Here is a 23,208-nt window from a genome sequence, read left to right as displayed (position 1 = left end):
AATTCATACTCTTCTATTCGATAGAATCATAACAGGTGACGCTTTACAGGGTGTACAAGTAACGGGGGTTGTGTTCGCCCATCTCAGCAATCTCCTCCTCAGTCTTGCCCTCCATTCTCCAGTCCTCCTGACCAGACAGCTTTCTCTTGTTAAGACGTCGGAAGTGAAGGTAAACAGTGGTGTGGATACAGACGGCAAGGAACAGCATACCAATGGTAGCAGCGTATCCAGGGCGGTAGTGAGGCTCGTCTTGCTTGCTGAAGAGGAAGGGGGCGGCGACACCAGCAGAGTTTCCGATAGTGATGAAGATACCACTGGCGAAAGCACGCTTGCCGTATCGGGGCTGGTTGACGGTAATCCAGGCCATACCTGATCCTGAGCCAGTCCAAAGTCCGATAGCAACGATGAAGCAACCAGCGAAGCTCATGGCTTGGTTGTAGTTGGCAATGAGAAGGATGTAACCGAGCATCATGACCAGTCCGCCACCAATGCAAAAGAGTCCTCGTTGTTGAGTGCGATCGCTGATCCTCGCGCAGATCAGGTAGGTAGCAAAGCCAACGACATAAACAGGGACAGTCATGCCCTGGATCTGCTTGGGGGACCAGTCGCCCATCTCCCTGATGATGGTGGGCAAGAATACACTGAAGCTGTAGAGGACTGAGTGACTGCAGTACTGGGCAATGGAAAGGGCCCAGATCTTCCAATCCTTGATAGCAGCGATGACATCCTCCTTGTGCATCTCCTGGCCAGATGCTGTCTGACCAATCTCCGCGCTTCGAAGATCAATGAGAGCTTGGCGGTCCTCTGGGGTAAGGCACTTGGCTGTACCAGGGGTGTTTGGGAGGACGAAAGGAACGGCGAAAGCAGTCAGTACAGTGGGAATTCCGTTGATGGTGATGATCCATCGCCAGGCCCGCCATCCACCGGCACCACATTCGAAGCAGTCGTGGTTATCTAGCTCTCCGATACCAAGGGCGACAAGACCACCAACGGCACCAGAAATGGCAGAGATGGAGTAGAAATAGGCATTGCGGAGCGAGATGTGCTTCTTGTGGTAGAAAGTGGTGAGGTAAAGCCTAGAAATTGTTAGTCATATTCATTCCCAGTTCGGGTTGGTGGTACTTACATGATACCAGGGAAGAGTCCAGCCTCAAAGGTACCGAGGAGAAGACGGCAGGCGATCAAAGAGCCAAGGTTGGTGACGAATCCAGTGAAGCAAGCGACGATACCCCAGAAGAAACAGAGACCGGCGATGTATCGGGCGGGCTGCATCTTCTTGATGATTAGATTGGAGGGAGTTTCGAACAACTGAGAGTTTCAGGTTAGTCGATGCTTTTTTGCACAATGACAATGCTGTTGACTTACACAATAGGTGACGAAGAGAATTGACACGGCAAGTTGGTATTGGTTGGGTCCCAAGTTGAGCTCCTCCTCCATACCGTAGAGACGAGCATTGCCGATACCGACTGTATCAGAATGTCAGTTGTCAATTCTGCTGTTATTTTCTCTGACCAAACTCACCTCGATCCATAAAATTCATGAGATAAATCCAACAAACCATTGGAATGATGCGTCGATCAAGCTTCTTCAAAATACGGTTCTCCGTCTCCTCAGAGACATAGGGAACAGAAGTGTCGTTGACGGGGCCATCGCTGTTGGTAGCAATGCCCTCCTCCTCCTTGGTAGGAGAATACCGATCACTCTCAACGCCGGCGGCCATGGTGGGCAGGAATTAAGCCTAAGACGAGGCTCAAAAGATGACACTGGCTGTAAAAGGCAACAGAGGGTAGAAGAAAAAAGAGTTGAAGATGCAGAGCTGACTGACTCGAGACGCGACTGGGGGGGACAGAGGAGCTCCTTTTTTATAACCTTCGCGTCGTCGTAATGGTTGCAAGCAGAGACGCCGCGCGGGGTATGAATGCCCAGACATTCTAATCCGAATTACGCAGTAAACCCGGTCCAAAGGAGGGCCAAGACGCCCCCGGATGCCAAGAGGGAGAAAGAGAAGGATCTTGTTGGGTGGGAACTTGGGGGAGGAGAAAGTAAAGGAAATCTGGGGCAAACTGGGGAAAACAAGACCAGAGACAAACTGCAGAGAAAAACCAAAGGGGGGGCTAAGCTTTGTGGAGAAATACTGTTACGTTTTACTGCAGACGGGGTATTGTATTTCGCCAAGGCATAGCCAAGACTATAGCCAAGTGTATAGTTGGATCTGGGATGTAATACTCCACCGAACCAACCGCGCACCTTTGATATGTATCCCTTTTGGAGCGCGTATTATCAGGTGACGCTACCCCAGTCGATAACTACTTGGCGGTTACTTGGCGAACTTTGCTTTGGGAAGTCATAACAACGCATCCCAATCTTGGCAAGTAAGCTTGAGTCTGGTTGCCTACTGTACCCTCCCCAGAGAATGCACTCGGACAGATGGAAATATTACTGCTTTTGGTTTAAATCTCTCGGTTATTCCATTTCTTGAACGATGTCATTCTTTATTTCTAGCCGGGCGGATGTAGACCGATCATTTTGCTTGGTATTTGGCGTTCTCCACGTGTATCATGTATGAGATGAGATTTATGCTTAATTGACGGTTCCCCCTCACACCCTCTTGTCAACAATGCTTTTAGCCTACCTACATGGTGAGACACGTGGAACTGGCATGGCTGCAGTTGATGATACGGGTAGTTGATTGTTTGTTTGTCTCTCATTTCCTATTGCCTACCAACATCTCGATGTACCTACTGTATGTATGTAAGATAACAGAGATTATTGTGTCTTGTTGGCTGCTTGACTATTGGGCGGACTTATTCTACCCCGCCCGGGGGACAATCCGCCGAGTAGCACGAGTCAGGGGTGGCTTGTTTCCCCCCTTGGTCTCTCCTCTTCTCTTTGTCCTTGTCGTTCTTCTCCGCATTCGGTGTTACATGTCCGTAACGGTACGTTTTGTAATTTCTTTCTCCCCGGGATCGAAACTGTTTGTCATTGTCACATTTGTTGCGTGGGTTTCATGACACATTTATTTATCCCATTGGTCTTTTGTATCTGTGTGATGCTATTTGTGTTGCATCATTTGTGTCTGTCCCACAAGGCAGAGGAACCCAACCCCATATTGGTCTCCCCTGTTTACCGCCTTTAAAAAGCGGGAATTTGGGGGTAAATCCTCCAACGAAGAGAAAACATTACCCCACAGGTCCACTGGACTATAGTGGACTTGGTCCCTCACAATTACCCACTGGCTAAACTGACCTGGCATGGTCGACTTCGCTTAGACTTGAACGTCTTACCGCGCACATAATTCTAGAAATACTGAGACATGAGATCGTCGTTAATCATTGCGCTAGATTTGTTCGGCGGCTGGCAAGTTGCGATCTTCTTCTAATAGCTGCCGACATAGCCGAGACGGGTGCAAGCAGATGCTTATTCACATTAGACTTAAACTGTTGGGATGGGGATTGAGGATGTAGACACCTCCATTCTTGGTTGCCAAGCCCGAGTCAAATGGCAATGTAAATTGAGGTGTGTTTGAACAGATACGTAACTTTTCCCTTGATTACCCATTCTGGAAGAAATGCCACCCAAGCTCTGGAGATTGTGATCTACCTGTAAAGTTGGACTTTATAACATCAAGTTGAGTTCTCGTATCAGTCCACAAAGAGCTGAGGCCTTGATGCACATCATCAGACCACAAAAGAGTCTTTCACAGACCATGCAATTCCCATTCCTCATATTAACAGGATTTGCGATACCATTCATGTCCTATCATCTCTCCCAAAACTGACATCTGCCAAACCCAGTTTCACATGCATTAAATGCAACTCTCATCTGAGCAACACTACCGACCCGTTGCACTGGTATTCACCTTCCCAAAACTCCCATGTGGCCAGGACCCCTTTCAAACCGTTTGATCTGCATCTCGCAGTGACACATGACAAGTCGTGCTTGGCTAGCGTGACGTGGTTCCTTTGGAGTATGAGGGGAACCAAGCCTGAGTATCTCCAAAGGCTTCAACAGTTCCAACAACCTACTGACGACGTTTTCCATACAATATCAGTTCATTACTTTCTATTTAATATTCACTCTCTGTTATCTCCAAAAGCCTGCTATTTCAATTTCGGCAACCTGTATGGGATACCATTATGACCTTGTCCCTCTCTCTTGATGCCATCAAGGTGAAGCTCAACCAACACTCTCAACGCCCAAGTAAACTCTCAAACGGCGGCCGGACGTTCGCACCTGTTGCTACGAATAAGGCTATGCTTGCCTTAAAACCGTATAGAGTTCTTCATTAGCAATCCTGTTGTCATTTATTCCTATACCAGCACTCCGGGTTTTTATCACTCCCAGCAACTACGGCACACTTTTACATGGCACTTCCATCGACATGTCGATTTGAGCCAAGCGCACACGTTGAAATCGTAACGAGAATTAGATTAATTCCATCATTGATAACCGTCGGGTTCACGCTCGTGCCATTCTTTGGTCAAGTACTACTCTCTGAGCCCAGCTCATTCCATGCCAAGCGATCCGAATTCGCAGAGCATGCATTTTAGGTGACAAGGCTTGAGGACGATAACAATACTCCAGCAGGGAAATACACGATGCAGTGTCCCGGCGGTGAAGAGCTGATCTCTTTGAGCATGAAGTGTCGCGATACCGGGATACCCCAATCTGCAAGGAACCGAGACATTATCATCCAACGTACCTGTAGCCAACACACAACCGATCGAGGATTGGCCGGTGATGCCAAGAAGCTCACCGTCGGGCTTGAGTCGGCCAATTTCATTTCCAATAGTCAAGGCTTGGAATTTTCGCCATTGACGCAGGAGACCAACACATGTGCATTGTATACAGACGTGAAGCTACTGCATGTTGTGATATTGAGTTACACTGAGCTATTAAGGTAATGGGAGGCTAGAGATGTGTACGCGTTTCGGCTGGTCTTACACTGGGTACAACCGCGCGTGCCCCATAGTTAGACGCTGGAAAATTCCCGTGTCCCACTGCCGGCAGTGTCTCGTCTTGGCATCAGTCATGAACAAGCTTCGACGTTACAACAAGCTCGGGTAGACTTTTGCGGAGTTTGCGGGGGAACGAATGCCTCGAACAAGGTTTTGTTGGGGGAATCTGAGATGGTAAATCTTGGCTTTGCAGACGGGGCCAGCGGACTCAGTTTCCAGTCAACTTGGCATCGATAGTGCTGATTGTGTAATTTGTTGCCAACTTGGCAGATCTTGGCTGCTTGGATCGGGACTGGGGACCAATTGTAGTCTAGCCTTCATTCCTCCTCCTTTATTTTCTGTACAGCCACAATTGGATATTTGGTGGTTGTTGCACAGCAGATAGCTGAAAAAGAATGGGATACTTGTCGGGCATTGGGTTTATGGCAATACCCGAGATTACCATGTCTTGGGAATATGCATGTTTCCTTTGGAGCGACCAATAAACCGAGGTTTAAAAAAAGATTATTTGGGTTGACATGTTCATTTGTTGCATTAGCCAATCGTTCCATGGGCATGACAGAGAGAAATAGCCTGTCGTTCGTTGGATAGCATGTCACCCGTAGCGCCTGCAAAACTGTCCGAGATTGAGGATCACGGAGAATAACTGGGCCTTTGAGATTTGCTTATCGTTATCTTTATCGATTTCTCTATCGATATGAGACAATGTCTGTCTGTGCTCATGTCTTGGCTGAGTGACATTCATCTACCCACCTGCCACCCTAGAGCCCACGAACATCAACTTAGATTGTTCCTTCGTCAGCTATACTTCAGCCATATGCAATAGGCTTTAGAATAAATCTAGGTTTCTATTGATCTCACATTTACTTTGTTGTATGCTTTTGTTATGACTTGATACTATTACTCATGACCTGCTGTCCATACACATTCAACTCATCACTGTGTTTATGTCGTTCCTTCACATCATAAAGCTATGTTCAGCAGCAATTCCTGTAACATCACTGATTGGCTGTCTGTGATAACTGAGCCGGAAGAACAAGTCTCCGCACTGTCAAGGGTCCATTGACCAATGGGAGACTGGACTCAATTGATCGTACATAATGGCAGAAAAACAACATCTTCACCAGCGAATAAAACAAAACAATTAGCAATACAAATGGGACTTTTAGAACCTAAAAAAGAATTTTCACCACCGTGCCCTTTCGCTAGCCAGCCTCGCTGCTGACAAACCTGAATTTGGCCGAGTTTTCGGTCTCTGAGAGAAAACTCTGCACCAAGCAGTCCACTCTGCTTACTAACAAACTCCACAGCAACTCTCTATAAAAGTAGCCATCGTCCTCGACCTTTTAGTCTTTTTTTTTCTTTTCTTCTTCATGTCGACAATACTTCAGAGAATCATTTCTATAGTATTCGACCTTCTCTTGGTTCCCTAAAAGAGCCACAGATCCCACCCTGGTTGATGAATGAATATCCTCGATGCCCTAGAGTGAATACCCTTTTTGGTCCTCTCGCCCTGTCCGCAAGGATAGCGGTAATCACTTTTGTGTGGTTGCTGTATAGAGAGATGCTACTCTTGATGATCTCGGTCCTGAGTGCGGTCTTGCCTTTGGGCGCGCGCTTGGGACGGGCATTGATGGACGTCTGACAGGCTTTTTTTTTTCATTGCTTGCTGAGGCTTGCCTTGGTAGTGAAGAAGAAACGTGAAATGCGCTGGAATACATGTGATGAATTGATAAATCAGACGGGATGTCATGAGCGGTTACTAAAATAGAACTTGATACGCCTGTCTCAGATCAGATGTTGTAGGATTGGCAGTGTCCTGATGCGCCCAAGATTTTGACAATCTCAGCTCAGTTGCTCCACTGCGGAGAGTGTCGAGTCGACGACAGAGCTCCAATCGCAACAAATCCGCCCGGTAGCCTATAGCCCAGCACTTCCTCCGACAACAATAAACATCAAAAGGCAAAACATATAACACGGGCGCGTCATGAAGAAGTCTGCTGGCCGACTGGCAGATGCCGAGAATCATGATGAGCTGATCATCTTGTATGAAGCTTGCGGAATGATTGACTGTAGCTCATATTGCTTGATGGTATGGTCCCGTTCGGGCTGGCGACGAAGATGGCGGTTTGGAGTGTAGTCGGTACTTTGTGTAGTGTTGAAACTTGACTGATTCTTGTCTATCCGGACTGTCCACTCATTCAACCTCTCAACGATTGATCTGAAGCATTTGTCTTCTGCAGAACTAATCTTGACCATGTCTACATGTTTGGCCCTCAAAGGGACAAACTCAAAATTGACGTGGTAACCAACCGCGAACATCTCGGATGCGACAGGTGGGAGGCCTTCATTATCGACCACAGTGAACAAAAACGTTATGTTGACTGGTGTGCTAGTCTTGGGGCGATATTTCATCGCTCGGAAAAAGTTGGCACGTAACAAGTTGTAGTCGAATCCATCATCTCGTGAGTGCTCATTCTGGATAAGGCGGGTAACTCCTTTTGGCTCCCACTGTGCTTTCCGATACTTGTCAAGATAGGGCATACTAAGAGAAACGATGCCCCTCAGGGCAAAATAGACGTTTGCGCTGTGTTCGTCGTGACTCGCATGGGATATGTTGATGGCTTCCTGACAGACAAGACCACCGATGCAATGTGTTATGAAAATCAGGGGACGCAACGGTGCCTGGCGGCGGTACTCCACGATATCGGCGAGAAGATCGGCAGCATGGTTGTGCAAGTGTCTTGAATCCTGAAAGTACCCATGGAATGGATCGTAACCAAAACTAAGAATGCGAATTTTGTCGAGGTGAGAAGGAAGTATTGCCTTGATCCATGGTTCTGACTGTTGATGGGTTGTCCATGCACTTTTACGACCTCCAGTCACGCCGTGCACAAAACAAATGTCGGCAACTGCGTTGGGACCGTCGTGTAGGATTTCCATGCCAACTGGAAATTGAGAAGAAGCTATAGTCTCTGGCGTCTTGAGTTCCGTCATTGTTTGTCGAGAATGCTGTTGTCAAGCTTTGGGTGGATTTGATGTCTTGGATTATGAGCGATGAATGCTGGAACGAATACTTAAAGATATATCTGTTGCCTTCTTCCTGGAACGTTGGGCGCTGAGAGGAAACAGGTTGTGATGCAAGATGAGCGGTGTCACCCTTCAGCCTCAAAGAAAGTTTGGCTGATGACTCGCCAACAGCCTCATTGGGCAGAGATCACCAATCATATGTGCAGTTTGTCCGCCAATATATTGATCATCACACATGAATGTCTCAGACAAAATGAAGTCTGAGCGCAGGCTCCACCAACAAAAAGAAAGACAAAACTTGGACAAGGCTCCTAATTGATTTGTATAATTTAAAAACTATACAAGATTTACAGTCTGTATATTAACCCCTCTTTCCATCAAAGCACACACAGTCATCCTCGGATCATAGGCTACAACCTTCCCTATTTCTCTGTTGCTAAATAGAGGGCAATAGTCAGGATCGTCGACCTCCATACCCCATTCGTGAAAGAGCCAACCATCTGGAAAAGGTATGGGCACGAGTCGAGGATCACCTATTGTGTGTTCGCCAGTGTAGTTGTTTAGAAACTTAGTCCGATTAACTCCGTCAGGACCGGCTCTTTGTTGGGCACTGTAGTTTGCAGGTAGAGGACCAAGGAGAGCCTCTCCGTTCATGATGCCGTGGACAAAGCAATCGCCAAGACTTCTGTGTTTGTTGTCTGCTGTAGGCCGGATGAGTATTGGGACTTGACATCCGAGCGGGATAAATACTTGGTCACCTGATGAATCGAACGTCAGCAAGTGAACTCTATAGGATACATATGCCTTACCTAGCTGTATCGTTCCCCGTGTTCGACAATGTCCAAGATAGCCATCACTAGTAACAAAGCAATACGAGTCCTGCCATCCAACTATGACATTGCTTTCATACTGCGTCAAGTCATACTGGCTCTCCCTGCCCTGGGCTAGGTCTAGAATATGTTCGCGGAACTGTTCAAGCGTAGGACATCCACTGGCAGGGTATCGACCCTTAAACCTCGAGTGGGCGAGAACATGTAGATGTGCATCCAGAAGAGTCTCCCCCGAAAGGTACTCCTTCTGCATCATTTTCTCGAGTCCTAATTCATTAAGGTACTCTGCCAGTTCTGTGAAACTACTGATTTCGAACCGATATGTATGGGTAACAGACCCCAAACGGACACCTGCTACTTCGAATTCATTCGGACTATGAAGAACAGTATGTGATGGGGAGAAACTCGCTGCGTTGAAACCATTCGCTGGAGGAACGGTGTCGAGCACTCGTGCGGTCCAATCAGGAACCCAAGACGGCCAGTGCTCATCAGACGAAAGAGTTCCTGCTCCATTGTCCCCTGTTCTAGGGAGAAGATCAAGACGGCCATAATGATGCGTATAAGCCATGAGAGCATCTCTATAGACGTCTAGAACAGGCAGTGAGTAATCTGGTTCGATTCTGTTCGACCACCCTTTCGGTGCAAGGTTCATCAAACCGTAGATTCGGTCATGTGGAAGCTGACAACCAAGATCGTGATATTTCCAGAGGAGATCATCAAGTTTGATCCCCTTGGAGTAGAAGCAAATCCTCGACATTTCCCACAAATGGCGCCGCAACCTTCCTGCTGTTCCATCATCATGTTTTGAGAGTAAGACCATAGCTGTGCCCTGCAGATCTGTCCACAGGATAGTTTCCTTCCCGCATTGAATAACAGATGAGGGACTCGACAGGTGAATTTCTTGAAGGACCCATAATCTGCGGAACCAAGACCGAGAGAATAGACTTGCGACGGCGATTTCCACGTATTTGTTCAATTGTAATGGGATTGAGAAATTATGCCAAGAGTGGCCGGAACAGCCTGGCCTGGGTTTACATGCCCCGCTTGATTTCCAGACGACATGCTGAGAAATCTCTCTCATTGTCGACAGGGCCAGAGTGCTTCCTTCGTAGGCTGGTCCTATCCAGGCAACGACTCTTGTGGCAAGTCTGAAAATGTCACCCATGCGTTTGACTTCGTGGTTGCGTTCTTCAATGTTGCTTTGATCGATACATAATGCGTCAATCCACATTGTGCGAGGTCTGTGAGGATATCGGAGATGGCGCAGGGCTTCATCCAGATTTTGACCGATTGTTAAGAACCCTAGATGTAAATGTCCAAGGTTTTCGTTTGTAGCAGTGATGGCTTCGACTGCCACGGTAGAAGAAGAATCCTGAGGTCCCCAAGTATATGAGAGTGCCTCATAAGCAGGCTGTGCTGATTGCATCTGAATGCTTTCTCGGTCATAAAGACACGGATCCACGAGCGGGTCTGGATGATTCCACGAAGTTTCACCCGTATCATCATTGGTGAAGAGAATACGGCTTTCCAGTGTATTGAATGCTTCCCAAGGTGAATCATCAGACAGAGTTTTGTTTATCTCATCGAGAGAAAGTGGGCCTGAGTCGCTTTGAACAGGTGGTGGGATGAGTGGGCATTGGGTGATGTCGATTTTGATAGGGTCGTCAAATCGTCCAGGCCATATTGTGATGACTCGGATCTCGTTCGCAGCTTCATCCAGGCGACGGTATTGAAACTTGGTCATGTCCAATCTGTGATTGAGTAAGCTTTAAGCTGGCGAGTGTTATTGTCAAATGGTACTTTTAGTTTGATCCCGCAGGCGAGATGCATGTATTATATTATCCGATTCGAGGATATCGGGACCGAGAAAAGTTGGTTATATCCGATTTTCGCAATCTGTATTTTCTCATAGAAGCTAATCGGGCTGTGCTGCTATGGGCCTTGGATGACATGCAGCTTCTCCTCCAATTGGAGTCGTATACGGCTCGATTGAGATCACTATCTTCCTACGCCTCACAAGGCTGACTTGCCTCCACACCAAGTTATTACACGCATATTCCACAAGGGGCCAAGAAACCGAAATTGATCAATTTGTCTAACTGGGTATCCTTCCAAATAATTACCATAAAATATCTAAGAGCTATGAAAGTCAGGCAAAGCGCTAAACAACGAGTAATCATAACAAACAGGGTCCAAAAACAGAGGATCAAACCGAGGCATCCCCGAGTCAACATTCCCACGCGTCGGCGACACAAGAGTCAAGTCTCCTCCCTGATCAGCCGCACCAGGCATCGCCGGTGAGTTATTTGGCAGCGTCTGACACAAGGGCAGTGCATTCATCCTATCCATAGCGTCGGCGATGAGATCCGATGCACAGCAGCGAAGACGGTCATACTCGGATTCCGCCATGGGCCATATCCGTCTTGCGCTTTTTAAACAACCCAGTACTAGAGTTACGCGGTTGTAGTGGTGTTCGAAACACTCGTCTGGGTGGCCTTGGGAGGTGGCGAGCTGGATGAAACCGCAGAGTGCCAGAGCTGGTATGACGAAGGGTGTGTGCTTGGGGACGTTGGGGCAGAGCGATATGCAATCTGAGATACGTCTTGATGCATCTGTTGCTTTTATTCCCTGGATTAATGTCGTGGATGATGATAGAGGATGGTTTTGTGCGATTGGTAGAAATGGATCTTTGCTATCTGCTAAGAGAGAGTGTAGATTGCTTCGGGGGAGATGTAACAGCATGCTGGCTAGTGCAATGATCATGTGTGCCTGAAACATCATCTCATCGATATTTCCATACGAGTCAACAATCTCCAGTTTGCCCGGTGGTAAATGGTTCGACCAGCTTAGAAGAGCGTTCTCGATTGATTGGGAATGGTCATAGCTGCTGTTCTTTAGCTGGTTCAGTAACAAAACTCGACCGAGAATCGTGGCTGCTTCGATGCGATAACTAAATGACGAGAATGTCACATCGCCGGTCGAGAGCACCCGTCGTTTAAATTCGAGAACATGATGAGGCTGGGGGATGTCGAGTCGACCTGTGTAAAACGCCTCTTCGCAAGGCAAGCAAACCTTTGGAGGAACGCTGCTGCATCCAAGATTCATCGTCTTTGGTGGTATAGCCATGAGAATATCCGTGACGTAAATTTCCCACCACGTCCTTCTCAAGCTCTCTGCTTCAATAGGGTTGTCTAGTTGTCTCGCTGCAGCAAAGTCGTTGAGGTGCATGCCGAGATCCATAGCCATTCTCGTGCACTGCCCGAATGTTTTACCCGCTGCATCGAAATCACCGCCGAAAAAGAGAAGGATGGAGTAGATGAGAAGAGACTGGACCATGCATGTCGAATTGTCTGTCATGGATAGCATATCTGCCGTCACAGCAGCACGGAGTTGCGCGTTGGGTCCTGAAGGGGCGTAGTGAGATCCAGCAAAATCCACCATGCGTCGAAGATACGGTGGGTAGTTGCGAGATGTGAAGACAGAGCTGGGAACAAGAAATGGATGCGCATTGTGAAAGTTTTCGTAGTAGAGCCGAAGAAGTCTGTCGTTGTCGGATGAGGGCTGTATAGGTGCTTGCGTATTCATACCCAAATTGGTGCTCTCAATTGCCTGCGATATCAGACCAGGGTCTAGGTGATGGTAGAATGCCATGGCGGGATCATTAGAAGGCTGCTGTACTGAAGCTGGTCCTTGAGTTTGATGATCGCTCGCACGTCTATCGCTGTGTGAACTTTCAGATACTGAACTCTGGTGCGTTTGTCGCCGGGTGAGTTGCGGCAATCCATTGGTAGAAATAGCATCTTGCGTCAATCCAGACGAGGGCAATGTCTCTTGCGACGAAGAAGTTGGCGTGATGGGTAGACTAATGGGATTCACAATTACAGACTCTACAAAGCCAGTAGTAGACGGCTGCTCGCTATGCGAAGATCTCATCATGAGTCTTTTCGGCTGCGTCTCAAGTATCGAAGAGCGATGCTTCTTTCTGCGTCCGCCGCGTCGCGACGGCTCGTAGAAGCAAACCTGATTTGTCTCTGCGCATCGTGAACAGGATGGTTTCCCCGCATCGCATTTGAGGTGCTGCTTTCTGCAGACGGTGCAAGCGAGTGTTGCGATTCCAGTCGGTTTGACTGATGGCGATGAAGATGTTGATGATATTGCCATTGCGACGCTGGTGTAGAAATGGGAGATGGTTAGAGTGAGGATGGGTGGATTCGTGGTGAGGATGAGTCGGCGATTGAACAAGATAAGCGAATTTTGCTGGGTAGGACAACGTGTAACGTGAGAAGAGATAAGACAATGATGTCCTTGGAGTGGTCAAAGATAGGGCATTCAATTGTTTGCTCTATCTGTGTGAATATCTGATGATGGTGGGCGAAACATCATATCACTTTGACATGTCTGAGTATCATGTTATCTCAAAGAAGCAGGACCAAAAAATGAAACCCCGACTTTCCAGGTGGATGCTCACCGACTTATTTGGAGCATTCTGACTGGTAGATGTACCGATAAGCTCAGACGTGAACAATCCACACCAAGACCAGGACAATACGAAATCCCAGGCATTGTCTTTCCATCTTTAAGATCTCCTGATTATTTTGCAAGACACCGTGTCATCTAACACTTGTCTAGGTTCCGAAGTGTTCTTGAATTGATGTTTAAACTCAATATCGATGTGTGTACACCAAATACTAGCCCTGACCTCGGCAGTTCAATCGCCGAACAAAGGGCAGAAGCGGATATCTCCGGCTGTTGATCGTTGAGGTCTACACCAATCATCGTTGACTTTGAGTCCCCGACTACTATCCCTTGACATCTGTGCTCAGTTACACCGTGTTCGGCGATTCAATACCACTAAACGGACATGTTGGATTGTTTATATGAAGTCTGTACTCACCGTAAAGCTGTATCAGATATCTTCTAGTCAAGTTCCAGAAACATCAAATTTCTCATATACCAATTTGGTCTTTTTGTTTAGTAATTCCTTCACGATGGCTGCTGTTTCTACCCGGTTTGCTCCTCTACCGCTGACCCAGCCTCAATCCTCATGTCGGTCACAGGCTTCGATCAACATTGAAGGTCGCAGAACTTACACCTTGAACAATTTCATCGATGACGTAAAAGTCCATCTTGGAGAGTCTGGTGGTATTGGATGTGAAGACGTGGATGAAGATTATATCATCTCACTGGCAAAGAAGTACATGTCAAATCCGAATGATTGGGCACGTTACTACCACAACTGCCCCGGGAAGAATTATACGCGCAATGCGATTATCAACATCAACAAAAAAGCCAATATTGTAAGGCACTTGTTTCTTGCTCAATGGAACTGGAACTAATTATCTGTAGCTATTGTTGGTGTGGAACCCAGGCAAGGGATCACCAATTCATGATCATGCCAATGCACACTGCATTATGAAGGTTATAGCCGGCGAATTGACAGAAACTGTCTATCATATGCCAGAAACAGGTTGTGAGAACCAGCCTCTGTCAATCAAGAGCGATACTACGCATCAGGCCGACCAAGTCACATATATCTCCGACACCATTGGTTTGCATCGCGTGCACAACCCTCATCCCACCAATGTGGCCGTTTCTCTTCATAGTATGTTTCCCTCACACTCTTACCGATTATACCAGGCCTAACTCTGCATCAGTTTATACACCACCCAATGCTGCCGACATTGGTTACAACATTTTCGACGAGTCGACGGGCCGAGCGAGCTTTGTTCCCAAAGCACAAGCGCACTAGAGAAACCCTTGAGAACTTTACTTTGATACCCCAGATATTTTAGAGATTGGAGCGGTGAATTGTTTTTGCATTGTACATTTTAGATAGCTAGCCATAATAGACCTTAGTCTCAAATACAATTTCCATGTCTTATAGAACTGTATGCCATCATGCTGTCTGCAAGCGGTGTAGTTGCTTACATATCTTCGCGATTGGCTGTGTGTTCTCTGAGACTCATGCTTGGTCAGCTTCCGCGGAAGCGCTGCTTACCCTCCATCAACCATATCTCCTCCTGTAAATAACTTCCACGGAGCCTCCACAACTCATTGACCTGATATGTGTCTAGATTGGAACCTTTCCAGAATCTATCATCCGTATAACTGAAGGAGAGAATGCAGCCCATCAATCGTCCCCGAAAGGTACCGCGACCAGCTGAGATGACAGCACAGTCCTATGCTTACCAATCTAGGCTTGCGATCTTTGCTACACGCGAAAGATTAAATGCGACGGACAACAGCCGCAATGCTCAAACTGTGTCAATTACAAAACTGCCTGTACCCATGCTGCCCGAAGTAGGAAGTGGAAGCCTAAAGCGCAGCAAAATGCCCAACGTTCAGAAGCAGAAGAAATTCGAAGCTTGCAGGCACAGATGAAGCAATTGCAGGTGGAGCTAGTATGCTCTGCGATTATGTCCAAGGCCTAGCATTTACTAACATACAACTGTAGGCTGGCTATCGGGAGCAAGACAAAACACTTGTGACCCCGACATCATCGCAGGATATGCTTGTCAGCGACGAGTTTATAGATGCCGAGAACTCTACCAACAGCATGAAGCTTCCTCCACTGCAACAGACCATGCACATGACCGGAATCTTCCTCAATACTTTCAACTCAATGATGCCACTTTTTAATCCTGACTCTCTTCTACGCCTCATCGGAGAAACATACGCCGTCCAACCACGACAGCGTAATCCTGTCTCATGGACTGCCATTAACGTTGTATTAGCTCTAGCGTGTCATCAGATGCCTGATGACAGTGAGATGAGCCCTGAGTATGGCACAGCAAACGACTACATAAAGAAAGCTCAATCGGTCATTTGGACTGTAACGCTAGGCGAAACTGGAATACTCAATATCCAGACACTGATTGGCATGGCCATGTTGCTACAAACAGCCAACGACACAACGCCAGCCTTGGTTATTATATCAGCAGCTATGCGCCTCATTCATAAAATGGGATTGCACAACCGCATCTCTACAGAACATCTGAGTCTCATCGAGCAGAGGCAACATGCTTACGTCTTCTGGTTAGCCTACATAGTGGATAAGGACCTGAGCTTGCGAGCACAACAACCTTCAGTACAGCTCGACGACGATATCGACCTCGACCTACCGATGGAACTGCCAGGCGTTTGTAACGGCGATTCTGAAGCAGGCATTGTTACGACAGTTGACGGAAATACGAGGCTGAACTATCTCCTTGCTCGAATACAACTCGCCAATATCCAAGGCAACGTATACGATCACCTATACTCCACGCGCGCATCAAAACGAACACCAGAAGAAAGGAAGATATCGAGGAAAAGAATCGTCAAAGCTCTTGATGAGTGGAAAGTATCGATTCCCTCAGACTTCAACGGGGCCAACGTGGTTACCACTACAAGCAACAATCCTTCAGCCGCAGCCTTTTTCTGCATACTTCATACACGAAGCCTGTTGTGTCTGAGTCTGATCACTAGATCCCACGCTTGGGATGAACAATGGGTCGGTAGTATACGCGCATATGGAAGAGGGACGCAAGCGCTACAACTACCCAGTGAGTGGACTGCGATGGTCGGCGAAGCGAGAAATTATATGATATTATACGAGCAAGTACACCAAAGACACAGCTGGCTGAAGTGGTGAGTCTACTAAACTTCGGTCATCAAAAACAGAGGCTGATACCTACAGGTTTGCCGCATGTACATATATCTCAGCGATGGTCTTACTGACAGCAAACAATCTGAGTGACTCTCAGCATGTGGACTTTACGCAGGATACTGATCGCATTGAAAGAGCACTTGCGTGGTGCCAGGATCACTTCAAAGATAAGCCATGCAAGATGTCTGCTATGCTTGGAGACGTTTGCACTGAAGCTGTGGAAGAAATGAAGCAGAGGCGCACGAACAATGTGGCTGCGGCTGTTGAGGATATCTGGTTTACAGGGTTTATTGGCGACAGAGGGGCGATTTGGTAAGAGACGGCTGAACTCGAAAAGAACGAGCGTAATGGATATCCAAGTCGACCATCATTATTGCACGGCACCATGAATAAGTGAAACCAATGTATTAAATCTCCTCAACTATACCCCTTCACCTAACCTAGCATACATCCCAAATATCTCCTAGCAACTATAACCCCGGACCAATCATCATTCTCACAGTCGTCACACCATTTAAGTTCCAGTGATGCTGGTGATAGTAGGGTTTTTGGACCTAAACTCAACCGTGTGGCTGCCAGAGGTGTCCAGAATGTTGAGACCATAGTAGTCAGGTTCACTGTCGAAGAAGGTGTAGTTGTAGGTGTCTCGAGTGTTGATGGTGAGCTTGTACTGGTAGATAGAGTACCAAGGTGCCTTCTCAAACTTGTACCAGGTGATGGCTGTCTTGTCCTGGATTTCAGCAGAGGGGGCGCCCTCGGTACCAACTTGCCAGTGAACGTTGACGTTGAAGGGGGGACCTGAGGCAGAAGGCGCATCTTTTCCAGATGGGCCTTCGGAAATGTCGTAGTCGGAGGCTTTGACGCGGTAGTCTTGGCCATTCTCGCTCTTGAGGTCGAGCCAGCCGACCTGAGCGTCTTGGGGAACTTCTTGGGAGATTTCAGCCATCTTGAAGAAGTGAGGTTTGAAGTTGGAGGATACGAGGAAAGAGAAAGGTGTTTGGATTGCAGTGATTGTTTGTTGGGATGTGAAGTTGTTGTTGCTGATGAGTTGATTGAAGGACAGGACTGTTGGCTTTATTTATATTTTTATGTTGATACGTTTCTCATCATACGTCTCCCTCTAGATCAAAGACTTAGCGGCTGCAGTTGAAGCAAAGCTAATCCGCTACAGTGTACCATACCAAAGTACCTTTCAGTTCCTCAGCCTCTATCTAGTTCATCGCTCGTTACGCGTCTTACACATCATATTCCTCAATCTTGCGTGACAAGCTGGAATTGGTTGTATCGGGCATGAAGCTTAGACCTTACAGGAAACTCTATCAATAGTGCAGTCAATAGTGCTCTGTAGGAGGAATAGCGCAGAAGTTAGCGCAACCGTCCGGTGAAAGGCATTCCCGATAGGGTTCAATCGCGAACGGTACGGCCCATTTCAGCGCCACAAAAAGAGGGGAAGTGAATCATTACAACACTGTTTCAGCATGCAGGTGGACGTAATGGACCTGGGAGACGTTGTTGAATCCTCAACGTGTTTAGACAATTGGTCGAGTTGCTAGCTGAGCAGACCGGAAGCTCCGAGACTAAGCAGTCATGTTACTTAGATATAAATCTAGAACTAGATATTGCCATGGACTTAACCCAGCTGAAAGGTTATGTAGATGGTATCAGGTTAGCTGCGTCGTTGCACAGCCCCTAAGCAACACACGCCCTCTCAACGGCCTCCTACTCGTTTCTGGGAGATGAGAGCTCCAAAAGAAGATACAGTACACATATACATATGCTCTGTCGCGTACATCCTTTGACGTAGTAAACCCAACAAGAAACCTTTGTCCAAATCACCCCATCACCTTTCACCATGGCTGCCTTGGTTGACAATCAGATGCCCATTACTCAGCTGGAAGACAGCAACGACGTTGAAGCCGGAGATGATGACCTTGGCGTTGAAGTCAATATGTCTGTTGCCGGCGGCCCCTATGGATCTTTCCATGAGCCCATTCACGAGTCTCTCACTCTATCTGCCCTGATCAGCAGCAACTCCGGTGTCTCCCCAGGCACCACCGTCAAGAATGCCAGTAACCATGACTGGGAATACATTCGGGGCTCAATTTGGAATGATGATCCTGATTGTCAACTGTTTGACGATTCTGTGAATCAAAACCACTCATACGCACTTGGTGCCGCTTGGTACAAAGCCTACCGTCAGGGACAAACAGATTGGAACCCCAATGCTATGGAGATGAACAGGCTCCGCAATCCCATTGGCCGTTCCCACTACGGTGATCTTCAATTTCTACACTGCATGGCCTCGAACCGTGGTGAAAACCCGGATGATACCAAGGCAAAGATCATGGTTTGGATGGAAGTCATGTACAAGCTGGCGACGGGCGAAGATGGCATCAACCCCGACACAGTAGTTTCGACCACGAAGCTATCTCAATTTTGCCCTCCAATGTCTCTTCCGCCGTCCTGGCTATCTTTGTCCTACTATTTGGCAAAGAACTCAAACTTTCAGGGGCTTGACATCAGGAGACGTGCTCTGGGAAGCATGTTCCACGTCATCCAAGATTCATACGCCATTGGTCATACCAAACGCGAGCTCATGAACAAAGATGACAAGGTCTCTGATAGTTAGTTTGAACAATAGCCCGCTAAGACAGAACTTTGACGCTAACTAGAGATTTAGATCCCCTCAAGTTCAAACAAGGTGTGGCAGATCGTTGGGGACCAATCGTCAACTTCCACACTTATTTTGGTCAAGATGGGGACTCCCATTCGCACTATGACCACTCCAACGATGGTGTCCCCGATCCTAGTAATTTAGGCAATCTGGAGCAGTGGAACAATCTGATTGGATGCCGCGATGCAGCTGATAAATGTAAGGAACTGGCTGAGAGGAAGAATGCTGGAGAGAAGTGGGACAGTGTGAGGGATTGGCTTGATACTAAGGTGTTTGCCTTGTCGGAGAATAAGACTGCTTCTGATAGTTCCGTTCTGTAGGAGAAGCTAAGAATAGGCGCGGGGGACTGGACGGGTAGAAGACTGTTGCGTAATATAGCGAATACGAATGGGAATCTCGTGACTAAACGAATGTTGTGTCTTGAAGTAGCTCCCGAATCTCCCAGGTTAAGCGTAAAATTACATCAGTTTATCGATAGGACAGATGTTGAAAGAAACCAGCTCGTCTCCTGGATTCCTCTGATGCAACCACAACCTAGATTTGATCACAGACCAATGGTTCGTATCACCCCGCGTCCAATCTCGGTCTAGTGATCACGAACATCTGCCGGCGATGGCAAGGATGGGAAGGCAATGAACTAAAATGGATAGGCGCAGTAGTTGAGACTATCGAATAGGCTAGTTTTCAGCTATCGAAATCTCCGTTTACCATCCAATCGTTTCAGTATTGCGAGTACACATGTTTCAACCCTGGCCATCAGCCAGCCTCGTCAACAGAAACCACCTCAATCAATCCACTACCATACCAGGAGGTTACACTCCAGAACATAGGACCTGTCGTTACATTCCTCGGGGTAAGACTTTGTGCCCGTGTTTGGAACTGCCAATTCAAGTCAGCGCTAAAGTATTGAGCTGGTGACCATATTTCGCCGCCATTCCTGCCACAATCGCCGATTTCTCATCTTGTTCCCCATCTCGCGAAATCTACTCTGCACTCCAGCTTTCAAGATGGTCAACATCACTATCAATGGAAACACGGTTAACACCAATGAATTGCCTGCTGAGCTTCCACAGACAGCGGCCAAGACCAACTTTATCCTGATCCAAACGTATAACCGCGACTTGAATTCGACTGAAAAGCTTGAGCTAGCGGACCTTGATGTCGACATCCAGGAATATGTGGCTCAATTCACCTACCTGTGTCGCTACGAGAAGGAAGATCTCGAGCCAATCCGAGCGAAACGATATGTCAAAAGTGTCACCATGTAAGTACTACGTCCATTTTGGAAGGAAACAGCTGACAGGCCCTAGCTATCTGCGAGAGCTGAAGAGTACCATATCACTCAAGGACATGGTAGACAGAGAATTGGACAGAACATTCTATAGAGTCGACTGTATTCTCCACGAGACTCCCAATGTCACTGCTGAGAAGCTTGCTCCGGAGATAGCCGAGAAGGCCGGAGTGGACATCACAAAGCTTGCCGTTTCTCCAGTGAGAATCAGGCTTACTGTTCACCAAGACAAGCTTGAAGCCCTTGCGAAGCTTGACAGCATCAGTCGTATTGAAGAGGTCCGACCAGATGAAGTACTCAATGATCTGGCTCGTGAAACTCTCAATGCCAATATTCTTGCTCTATCCACGTCCTACGAAGGAAATGGTCAGAAAGTCTGCGTTGCGGATACTGGCTTCGACCAGGGCAAGATGGCAGACGAGATGGGTATCCTAGTTCATCCAGCTTTCAACGGTCGCGTCGAGCATCTGGAGGCACTTTGGCTCGGAGACAGTAAAGATACCGCAGGCCATGGAACGCATGTCTGCGCATCAATCTGTGGAAACGGCCTTTACAAGAATGGCGATATTCGTGTTCGAGGAGTCGCACCAGGCGCGACTCTCATGGTTCAATCTATCGCCCAAGTATCCAGAGATCCTAACAAGGGAGCAATTGAAGTCCCCATGGACCTAGGCCTTCAGCTTTTCTCCAACCCTTACAAGCTGGGCTATCGCATCCACAGTAACTCGTGGGGCAAGGTCTGGGATGCGAAGACTGGTCAATTAGGTTACGAGGGTCAAGCGTGGGACATTGATAAGTTTGTCATTGACCATCAAGACTTTGTCGTTCTGGTAGCAGCTGGGAACAATGCTGAAAAGGCAAAATCCAAGAGCAACCATATAGGTGCTGCTGGTTCAGCGTTCAACTGTATCACAGTTGGGGCTACGGGAACAACACGTCCCAACAATGACTATGGATTTGACAACGAGGTTGGTGCAAAGCCAATGACACGAATCAACGACACAGCCAAGTTTAGTAGTAGAGGACCGACCAAACCTGGTCGTGACATCAACGGCAATGAGTATGCAGGTAGAATCAAGCCTGATGTGGTAGCTCCTGGTGTGGCCATATTGTCAGCCGCGTCAAGAGCAATGGCCAAGGATTCGAGAAACAGGGTGATGTATGGACGTACGGGGGATGATGATTGGACCTTTATGTCAGGCACGAGCATGTCAACACCTCTTGTCGCAGGCTGCGTGGCACTGCTTCGCGAAGCCCTGAAGGAACATGGCAAGGAGAAACCTAGCGCGGCGCTCATCAAAGCACTACTTGTCAATGGCGCTGTGAATTTCTCTGAGCAACTCGGCCTTGGGCTGGGTTATGACTACGATCAAGGGTTTGGCCGCGTGGACATCGACAGCTCGATCTCTATGGTGAAGCTGTCTTCCTTCGTCGATGGTGGAAAGCTATTTGAAGACACACAGTTTGACGTGGCACCTTTACGTCAAGTCCCTGAGGAAGAGAGACGATGGACAAGCTCTCTTATTCCTGTTCCTGCTGGACGAAACCGACTGACTGTGACTCTTGCGTACCCGGACAAGCCAGCGCAGTCGGGATTGATGCAGAATGATATCAATCTCATTGTACTATCGGGAGGAGCTGAGAGGCATGGAAATATGGGTAAAGGCCCAGGCTACGATCATACCAGTAAGTTCAGCTCTATTTTAGAGTGGAATAAGCTAACCATGCTGCAGATAATGTCGAGAAGATCATCTGGGAGAATGTCCCGGGCGAGACATTTAAGATTGTCGCTTCTATCTGGAATAATATTGATGTCAAGGCCCCTACGTCATTCGCCGTAGCATGGGATATTCGACCTTTGGCAAGACTTTAAATCTGTTCTTATTGAGTTAGACTTTATCTATTTCTTAATACTGAAGTGGTCCTCTTCGAGAACTGTGAATCTTATCTCTACACAACATAAGGCTACCACGGAAGAAAGTAACGTAGCAGAACAGAACGATTGGCCGTCATCAATTATGGGACAGATTCCATGATGTCATTGTCATATTTGCTACCTGTCAGACACGTTACTTGAATCGAAGGGTCCATATTGTGCACCATTCTCCGCTTTAGCCTACGTTAGCAGATAATGTCCGATGTCATCAAGTCCCCGAAACGATGCTACAGGATGGAGCAACATCCGACGTGTACCACCTCGATTATCGATCACTTCAAATACCCTGGATATCGTCCTTGGCGACTCGGACATAAAGTGGTGACACAAAGCCGTCTTGGCTACCTCACACCGCCAAGACATTCTCCAACCAAATGATGACAAATACGCTCTGGGCATAAAATATGCCCACAACTTGATTTCAATTAGTGAAGCATCTCGAAGGATTTCACTGATAGATAGTGCTTAGGCCCTAGGCGTCGATCACTTGCCGGGTTGATTCCGGTCTTGGGACTGGCGTCATAGAGTTTTGTGGCTTTCTTCGATGCATACTTCGGTGCATATCATAAACGCCATGCCGCGTGGCCACTTTGTAAATTCCGAAACGCCTCTGAGAATGAGTATGAGATGGGTGTTACGAGTCAATGCTATCTCTGTGTCTGTCACAGCATTATGAAGCGGTATGCCTCATTCCTTGCCACGTTGAAAACATTCTCCACATGCTCAGCTCCGCTTTGCTTCTTGACGTGTTGTAATTATTGGCCCCCAAAAGCTCGGCAATTTCTCCTTTGACCTCACCTGCATATCCATGCCTTGATCCCACCAGTTTCAACCACAGCCT

The 23,208-nt window shown here is 47.5% G+C and overlaps 9 protein-coding genes across 9 annotated transcripts; 4 read left to right on the top strand and 5 right to left on the bottom strand.

The window, feature by feature from the left end:
- Positions 1-43: 43 nt before the first annotated feature.
- FGSG_11219 (uncharacterized protein) lies at positions 44-1,779 on the bottom strand (the record flags this gene model as incomplete). Its single annotated transcript, XM_011326818.1, has 4 exons — positions 1,522-1,779; positions 1,366-1,466; positions 1,127-1,308; positions 44-1,076 (listed from the first exon to the last, which is right to left on the bottom strand). Exons 1-4 carry the CDS (start codon positions 1,718-1,720, stop codon positions 44-46), a joined length of 1,515 nt encoding a protein of 504 aa, XP_011325120.1. The 5' UTR covers positions 1,721-1,779.
- A 5,204-nt stretch (positions 1,780-6,983) lies between these two features.
- FGSG_13832 (uncharacterized protein) lies at positions 6,984-7,955 on the bottom strand (the record flags this gene model as incomplete). Its single annotated transcript, XM_011326817.1, has 1 exon — positions 6,984-7,955. The coding sequence occupies one exon, from the start codon at positions 7,953-7,955 to the stop codon at positions 6,984-6,986; it is 972 nt and encodes a 323-aa protein (XP_011325119.1).
- A 369-nt stretch (positions 7,956-8,324) lies between these two features.
- FGSG_13831 (uncharacterized protein) lies at positions 8,325-10,562 on the bottom strand (the record flags this gene model as incomplete). Its single annotated transcript, XM_011326816.1, has 1 exon — positions 8,325-10,562. The coding sequence occupies one exon, from the start codon at positions 10,560-10,562 to the stop codon at positions 8,325-8,327; it is 2,238 nt and encodes a 745-aa protein (XP_011325118.1).
- Positions 10,563-10,951: 389 nt separating this feature from the next.
- Positions 10,952-12,979, bottom strand: FGSG_13830 (uncharacterized protein; the record flags this gene model as incomplete). The annotated part of the gene is made up of 1 exon (XM_011326815.1): positions 10,952-12,979. The coding sequence occupies one exon, from the start codon at positions 12,977-12,979 to the stop codon at positions 10,952-10,954; it is 2,028 nt and encodes a 675-aa protein (XP_011325117.1).
- A 767-nt stretch (positions 12,980-13,746) lies between these two features.
- Positions 13,747-14,663, top strand: FGSG_13829 (uncharacterized protein). The gene is made up of 3 exons (XM_011326814.1): positions 13,747-14,115; positions 14,165-14,420; positions 14,473-14,663. Exons 1-3 carry the CDS (start codon positions 13,807-13,809, stop codon positions 14,565-14,567), a joined length of 660 nt encoding a protein of 219 aa, XP_011325116.1. The 5' UTR covers positions 13,747-13,806; the 3' UTR covers positions 14,568-14,663.
- Positions 14,664-14,938: 275 nt separating this feature from the next.
- Positions 14,939-16,782, top strand: FGSG_13828 (uncharacterized protein; the record flags this gene model as incomplete). Its single annotated transcript, XM_011326813.1, has 4 exons — positions 14,939-14,965; positions 15,016-15,219; positions 15,273-16,362; positions 16,481-16,782. The coding sequence occupies 4 exons, from the start codon at positions 14,939-14,941 to the stop codon at positions 16,780-16,782; spliced, it is 1,623 nt and encodes a 540-aa protein (XP_011325115.1).
- Positions 16,783-16,980: 198 nt separating this feature from the next.
- Positions 16,981-17,412, bottom strand: FGSG_11222 (uncharacterized protein; the record flags this gene model as incomplete). Its single annotated transcript, XM_011326812.1, has 1 exon — positions 16,981-17,412. The coding sequence occupies one exon, from the start codon at positions 17,410-17,412 to the stop codon at positions 16,981-16,983; it is 432 nt and encodes a 143-aa protein (XP_011325114.1).
- Positions 17,413-18,318: 906 nt separating this feature from the next.
- Positions 18,319-19,460, top strand: FGSG_13827 (uncharacterized protein; the record flags this gene model as incomplete). Its single annotated transcript, XM_011326811.1, has 2 exons — positions 18,319-19,090; positions 19,147-19,460. The coding sequence occupies 2 exons, from the start codon at positions 18,319-18,321 to the stop codon at positions 19,458-19,460; spliced, it is 1,086 nt and encodes a 361-aa protein (XP_011325113.1).
- A 687-nt stretch (positions 19,461-20,147) lies between these two features.
- On the top strand, positions 20,148-22,304 carry FGSG_13826 (uncharacterized protein; the record flags this gene model as incomplete). Its single annotated transcript, XM_011326810.1, has 3 exons — positions 20,148-20,404; positions 20,451-22,117; positions 22,165-22,304. The coding sequence occupies 3 exons, from the start codon at positions 20,148-20,150 to the stop codon at positions 22,302-22,304; spliced, it is 2,064 nt and encodes a 687-aa protein (XP_011325112.1).
- Between the last annotated feature and the right edge of the window lie 904 nt (positions 22,305-23,208).

This window comes from Fusarium graminearum, chromosome 3 (assembly GCF_000240135.3).
Source record: "Fusarium graminearum PH-1 chromosome 3, whole genome shotgun sequence".
Lineage (NCBI taxonomy): Eukaryota > Fungi > Ascomycota > Sordariomycetes > Hypocreales > Nectriaceae > Fusarium > Fusarium graminearum.
Note: the sequence above shows the minus strand (reverse complement) of the source record. Positions and strands in the feature narration are given on the sequence as shown.

Bases quoted from the DNA above. Each gene is read 5' to 3' on its own strand.
- FGSG_13829 (XM_011326814.1), top strand. From the start codon at position 13,807: ATGGCTGCTGTTTCTACCCGGTTTGCTCCTCTACCGCTGACCCAGCCT. The intron at 14,116-14,164 runs GTAAGGCACTTG...AATTATCTGTAG, and splicing joins TCAACAAAAAAGCCAATATT to CTATTGTTGGTGTGGAACCC. The intron at 14,421-14,472 runs GTATGTTTCCCT...ACTCTGCATCAG, and splicing joins TGTGGCCGTTTCTCTTCATA to TTTATACACCACCCAATGCT.